Raw genomic sequence first — 7,413 nt, forward strand, 5'->3', positions numbered from 1 at the left:
CAACCTGGGCCACTGCCTCACCTCCCTCAGGTGATGTATTGTTTGTATTTAGGGTGGTGTAGTGTTTGTCTTCAGATGTATTTTGCCCACTTTGGCATGCAGCTGAATCATGTCAGACCTTGTGCCTGTGTGTGTATAAATACCACAGTAAAATTTCAAAAATTAAAAAAAGCCTTCAAGGTTGTGAGTTTTGGATGAGGCTTTGAGCAACCTGGGCTAGAGGGAGGTGTCCCGGCCCATGGCAGGAAGGTTGGAACTTGATGATCTTTAAGGTCCTTTCCAACCCAAACCCTTCTGTGATTCTATAAAATATGCTTTTGCTGTCGGAACAGTTGTGTTTGGTTGGGCTCGCTCCTGCCAGTCACTGTAGCTCAGATGGGGAGGTGGGATTTTCTGTGCAGGCTGGTTTTTCTCTGTGTAGCATATGCATGTGTTTCCCTGTCCTGCAGTAACTGTTTTCATTTTCATGCTTTTAATGCTGAAAATCAGAGGTATTACAGCTTTTGAGTTATGTTCAGTTTGCAAAGGGTGCTAATTTTTCTGTTTCACAAGAAACCAGGTTCCTGTTTTTGTCTTTTTTTTTCTTTTTTTTTTTTTTTATAAAAATAGAATCATGACAATGAAAGAGATTATTGTCTTTCAAAGGAGTTTAGGGATATATTTGATTTTTCTCAAAATGGACTGCTTTTTGGAAGTCTTGTCCACATTGGGCTTCTGCATGCTGGACATTGATAGATCTTGATGTCTCAGTGCCCTGGGCTGTGACTCTGCAATGGCTTCTTAGCCTCACCTGGGAAGCAGTGTGAATTGTGGCATGGGTGTGTTTGATCCCCTCTTGTTTTTTGTAGAGCTGGAGAAAGAACGAAACCGAGGCATTGGGAAACCGCTGCTAGGAGGGCCCTTCTCACTCGTCAACCACGAGGGACAGCCCAAGACCAGCAAGGACTACATTGGCCAGTGGGTGCTGATCTACTTCGGCTTCACACACTGCCCTGACATCTGTCCTGATGAACTGGAGAAAATGATTGAAGTGGTAGATGAAATTGGTATGGGAATTTGGTTGGTGTAGTGGTCCTTTCTATGGGAGGTCCAACTTAATTGTGGTAAAATATTGGAAATAGTAATAACTGGTGATCTTTTTCAAAAAATGCTGTTGACCTCTATTCAGTAGTTGAATTGATTGCTAAGTGATACATACATCAATCTGCTGTCACTAGATTCTGATATTTAGAACATGACAACACTGATCTTTCTACAACAGGGGACTTCTTGGTAATAAAATGTGATGGTTGCAGGTTACAGGGAATGGTGCCATTGCATTATATTTTTGCCAAGAAGTGGTTATGGGCTGTATTAGGGGTTGGTTTTTTTCCATCTGTTTTATTCATTCTGAGAACAGATCTCTGTGAGAGTCTCATTTGAGAGTGACTGTGCTGTGGAACGGAGGTTGGGGAAAAGCTGTGTGATAGAGGTGGTTTACTCAACCTGCAGGCCCTGAAGAGTTACGAGCAGTGATAATAGTAACCAAGCATGTGGGAGGACGGACTAAAGTAAAGAAAATGTAGGGAAGGCTATGACTGGAACATGAGGGGAAAAGACTGAGTTGTGTCTTCAGTTGTCTTCCCAGTCCACCATCACAGGCGTGCTTTTGTTGTATCGACCATTGTCCTCTGAGACATGCATCATGCCCTGGCGTTTTCTGCATCAGAGCCAATTTGTCCTCTCTCCTAAGCAGGGCAGGGTCTCCAGCTGAGAGGCTGGAAGTGTAGCTGCACCCAGCACAAGCACAAAGTGCTGGATTTCACAGCATTTGTTTCATTTGCAAATTACATAAATTAAGCTGCTCAGAATGGCCTTTTTTTGTCACTTATGGTGGACTTGGATTGATGTTACGATAGCTTGGCTCTGAGCTTATTTGAGGGGAGGTGAGAAATGATTTTTAGTTTTCTAAGAAAAAATTATGATTGTTACTGTCACAGATAGAATTCCATCTTTGCCTAATCTGACCCCACTCTTCATCACCATTGATCCTGAGAGGGACAACGAAGAAGCCATTGCCAGATATGTTAAAGGTATTTCTGTTTTCTTCCTTGAGGGCTTATAGCATGTAATATAGAGCACTGAAAAAGAGCCTCTTGATAGGACTCTTTTCACTAAAATGTCTAAATGTCTTCTGTCTAGAATTTTCTCCAAAGCTGATCGGATTGACTGGTACCAAGGCACAGATTGACCAAGTGGCCAAAGCTTACCGTGTGTATTACAGCGAAGGTCCTAAAGATGAAGACAATGATTACATAGTAAGTAAATGTAGGGCCCTTACCTAATGAAAGGCTTTGGATAAGAGCAGGATATAGATTTTAAAATCAAAAGGCAGCTGTTGCAATCTGTGCTGAAGACCTACATGACAGAGCCCTGTTGCACTGGTGCTGCGTTTTGGAGGCCTCAGACACAAACAAGGTGCCCTCTTACAAGCTCAGAACCTCACTGAAATGTTCTAAAAATGTACAATCCCAGGCCTGCATGCAGAACAGCATATGAGCTAGCAAGCCTGGCAGTAATTTGAACTTTCTTCTGCCATGTAATATTTTTGTCCCACTGTTTTCCTGTGTGCTCCAGAGTGAAAATGGAACTGGGAAATTAAGACAATAGGAAGAGGGAGAAATGAGAGTTAAAAGTGGGTAACAGCTCATTCCCTGCCAAAATGACACCAAGGAGCGGGGGCTTCCTGCCGAGAGACTTGGATGGTGCAAAGTCTGCCTGCAGATACTGTGGGGGTGTTCCTCCTGTGTCAGATGACCTGGAGGAGAGAGCATGTTAATGCTAAATTAAGTGGGAGTAAAATACATGGAGTAATAGTATGAAGGGGGAAACTGAGGTTTAAGTAAGTGAGGCTAAACTGGATAGTCAAAATCTTACTCTCTGGAAGTGCATAGGACTGGATACAGGGCTCAGAGCTGCTGCCGAGGCCTTCCTGTCTTGCCACATCCTGAGCAGACTGAAAGAGTAAAGTAGGTGCAAGTGATATGAAAAGTGAGGACACACGTTATATGATCTTCATTACAAGAACTGAGGGTATCATAGAAAATTAAAACCAGGTTCAAATGGAAAGGTGATGGTTCTTGTTGCAGTGGGCACATGAGAAGTGGAATCCCTCGCTACAGATGGAAATGGTAGAAGTTCATGGGAGTCTGCAGGGAGACTTTTTAGTCTTTGAAAAAAACAATCTGTTGAGGATTTTGAAGTGTGCAGAAATCTTGCCTAGCTCAGGAGCCTGTGAGCTAAAAATGTTTGGAAACTGGGAGGTAATAGAGGAAGATAGCATATTTGTGGTACTGGTTTTATATTCTTTAAAGCAGTCATTGTTGGCCACTGTTTGAGGTAGGATGCTGAGGCAGATTGGTTTTGTTGTGACTCAGTATTGTCTGTTCTTCATCTGTTTTTTAAAACCACCTGACTGCAGCATATAAATTATCCATGTGGACATAAAGATTGGTGGAACAAAAAAGTGGTAAATAGAAAGAAACAGCAAGAGGCAGCACGTGATGTCAGGAAAGAGAAGACAGTCATACTGGTGATGTGCGCTGCTCTATGTTACTGAAAGGAGTGTGAAGTGGGAGGTGAAGAACTTGTTTTCGCTTAATGTGGCAACTCAGTAGCTACAGAAGTTTGTGTCTAAGATAGTGTATTTGAATGGAGGAGTGAAGCTTGCTGGGGAAATTCAAACCCAATTTAAATCAGTCTAGCATCAATCTGAAATCGATCAATCTAAAACCAGTTTTATAAAAGGAGGCTGGTGGACATGCAAGAGTAGATTATAGAACAGGATTGGGAAAGGATGCCTGCCCAGGGGAGAGAAAGAATTGGTAGAATCTGACACTAAATGAGTGAACTGAAGTTGAGGAGAGGAGGTGGAAAGAAGCCAGAAAAGCTGAAGGAGTGCTACTGCTTATGAAGTAGATCACATGTGAATTCTGGCAAACCACACCTGGATTCTGGCATGGCCATGAAGGGAAAATTCAGGGATTCGGCCGAGGAAAATAACTGTAGATGGCAGCAGCTTCGAGGGAGGCTGGAGGGTGAAACTGAACTGGAGAATGTCACTACAGATGTAATGAAGTAGGAGAAGGGATTCAGGATGCAGGGAGCATACCACTGGTCAGTGCTAGGATTGTGAGTCAGAGAAGGGAAGGGCAGTGAGGAAGAAAGACTGGTGAATTGGGAGTGGGGAAACAGCCTGGGAGCCCTAGATGTGGTGCCAAGGAGGAAAATTATACCTGTATCTCTTCAGGACTGGTCGTAGGCTCTTGGTTTTGAGAGACAGTGAGCTCAGGTGTCCCCAGGGCAGGGGGGCCAGAGAGCATGGTGTCTGAAACAAAATGGAAAGAGGATAGCAGCAACAGCAGATCTAGGAGAGAGAGGTTGTGGCTGGCTTTGTGCCTACCTGAGACTTATCCAGGTAATTACTACCCTGTCATTTCTTCCAGTAAGCATTTTTTTCCCTCATTATGTCTTGCATGGACCTGTTGTGCCAGTTGGTGGTTAAGACTGATGTCTGTACAGGAGCGGGTTCTGTGTCCCCTGCAGGCTGCTGGGAGGTGGGGAAGAGGAAGAGGTCAGTTAACAGCCAGTTAAACTTTGCTGCTTGTTTTGACTTGAAAAGAGCATCGAGATGAGCATTTAGAAATTATAATTTCTAAACATCTGTTTGAATTTTGCAAGTATTACTTGAATGTTACTAATTCCTATTTAATAATCTCAGTTTTATACTTCTCAATACCAGAGAATTCAATTTACTTGTTTTATTCTGTGGTTTATGAGATTGCGTTGAAACTCAGTGGGAACAGCACAGGCTTTCAGGCACAGCTTGAAAAACAGTGGTCTTTTGCCACAAACTGCACTCCATCCTGACTGTACTTCATCTTCCATAGGCCAGGGAGTTAAGATGCTCTGAGGAGGCTACCTGATTTTTTTTTTTTTTTTTTGCTAGCTTCCGTTTGAAGGATCTAAATTGTGATTCAGATTCCTTTAAAAAAACTTTCTGGAACTTGATTTTGTGATCTTGTATTGGATGTTCGGAACTAGATTAAAATATTTGAATTAAACCTTCTTTAATAAAAGAAACATTCTTTCAGTGTCAGAAGTCCCATTAAGTTTAATGCATCCTTTTAGCTTGTGGTACTGGAAATATTTATGCAATTTCTTAATTTCAAGCACAGTTGTGCTCTCAGTGCGTGAGTACATTTCGGTTCTTTTTTTCCAGTGAGATGATGTAGTCACTTGAGCTATTGCAGCTTCATGGCCTCCATCTTCAGTGTTTTGTGTCTTTGCTTGTAAAGATGGTGTCACGGTTAGATGCAGACGGTACTTGCAGTGTACATTTTAAATAAATTTGCAGTGGAGTTAATTTTTTTGTAAATCAAAGTGGAATATCTTGAACTCAAGTAACTGTTACTTTGAATGGGTTTTTTTAGGTTATTTCAGTTCGGACAGTAGAGGGAGCCCCCTCCCAGCGCGTGTATTTTCCTCTGCACCGGCTCTTTTATCTGCAGCTCCTGTATCTCAGTGATGCTCTTGGTCCCATTATTTGCACTGACGGTGAACTTGATTTAAGGAAATATCTCTGTTTATATTGGATTTACATCATATTAGCATTGAGTACCTTGTGAGGGTCATGGAGCCTCATGAGAAATAGAGGGAAACTGGGAAAAGCGAGGGGGAAAGACCATTAGCCCCCAGGTTAGCCCCATCCTTGTCTGTGCTGTGGGAAGGATGCCAGCAGCTTAGGGAAGACTTGTTTGCTTACAGTATTCCTTCACAGAGTATGCAACTAGTTTTCTCTATTTATTTTCTTGGGTAAAACAAGAAAAGGTTGGTGAGGTGATGCTGGGGTTTTCCTTGTCTTATTTTAGCTTGTTGGTGAAAAGTCTTGTCAGACAGCTGAACCAAAGGCTGACCAGGAGGCTGTTGCTGCTGACTTTGGGCTATGTGCAGGACCTTTCTTACCGGGCCCCTGTGTGCTCTCTTGCAGGTGGATCACACAATAATAATGTACCTCGTCGGGCCAGATGGCGAGTTCGTGGACTATTATGGTCAGAATAAGAGGAGCACTGAGATTTCTGCTTCTATTGCTGCACACATGAGAAAATACAGATCCTGAAACCAAGGTCCTCAAAGATTGATGTGACCGTCACCTGCAGATTTAGCTGTAATTGGGCATTGGAGTTAGAGCAGAAATATACAAGTGTAACATCCTGTTACCACCTTTCTTCCAAATAAGAAAAGCGACCGTACTTCTGCAAAATACCATTCTCAAAAATCTCTACAGAGCCTTCCCCATGGATATTGTTTGCAGCAAGATCTAGGCTACAGAATGAAATTTGCTCTGTTGGGAGTGAAAAAATAGAAAACACTTCTTTCATTTGGGAAGAATGTATGTATCACTGGTAAAATTAAATGGCAGCTCTTGGCAAGACTTCAGTGAAGGACGGTCACTGCAGGAGGAGGATTACGTGATGAAAAGCCATGTGGGCCATGGCATTCTCAGAGGACCCCTGCCCTCTTTTTTTCTGCACTGTTTTGCCTTCTGGGAGAGGCAGTTACAATATTATAAGCAGGAGAGCCTTAAGAGTACTTCTTTAGCAAGATGAAGAAGGTGAAAAGCACTGAAAGCAACAGCAGCTTCCACGCATGGGACCAGTCTTGTAGTGTGCCCGATTTCTTCTCCATTTGAATGCAGAAATGAGATGTTTTTTTTCTTGATGATTTTTCCAGGTGAATGCTGTTAACTTATAAGGAAATGAGTAATGGGTTGCCAGTAGATTTTTCTTCTGGTCTAAATGATTTTATGCATAGTTGGCCTGACTGTGCTGTGCTGAGTAGTGAAGAGGGGAGGATGGAGGAGGTCTGTGTCCATGCACAGTGCTGTCCACCAGATAAATTTTATGCCATACAGCATTTGAAAATAAAAATTGCTTTGTATAAGCAATACTTTTTTATTTTATTTTTTTTTGCTTAGCTAGGTTTGACTAGAATATCATCAGAACTTTGCTTACTGGTCAGGCTTCATACTCTTGCTCTGTTTGCTCTTTTTACAAAGTAGTGTTATCTATAATAGTGCAAACCATGAGCTGAATGTACTTTTTTAAGGTAGCTGAACCCCAGAGAATGACCCACAGGAAACAAAACAAGAGTTCTTGGTGTAAGCCAGAGTGTTTCTGACTGAACACAAGTGCTCCTACTGATAGCACTGGCATTCTTCTGAGCATGGAGGTTCAAAGTGAACATTCCTGTCCCAGGGAAGGTGCAGTGTCTATGGTAGATTTCCATCTTTCCAAAATCCTGATAAATGGTAAATTTAACTTGTTCCAGTGCTATAATGTGACAAAGTAGCATAGGTCCACATCAGCTGCCCTA

At 42.4% G+C, this 7,413-nt stretch overlaps 1 protein-coding gene across 1 annotated transcript; it reads left to right on the plus strand.

The window, feature by feature from the left end:
* Positions 1-848: 848 nt before the first annotated feature.
* LOC104461168 (protein SCO1 homolog, mitochondrial) lies at positions 849-6,380 on the plus strand (the record flags this gene model as incomplete). The annotated part of the gene is made up of 4 exons (XM_010072650.1): positions 849-1,046; positions 1,980-2,072; positions 2,182-2,297; positions 6,029-6,380. Coding segments are annotated over 4 exons (536 nt in total), but the record flags the coding sequence as incomplete, so codon positions are not given.
* Positions 6,381-7,413: the final 1,033 nt, after the last annotated feature.

Source organism: Pterocles gutturalis, unplaced genomic scaffold (assembly GCF_000699245.1).
Source record: "Pterocles gutturalis isolate BGI_N339 unplaced genomic scaffold, ASM69924v1 scaffold22277, whole genome shotgun sequence".
Lineage (NCBI taxonomy): Eukaryota > Metazoa > Chordata > Aves > Pterocliformes > Pteroclidae > Pterocles > Pterocles gutturalis.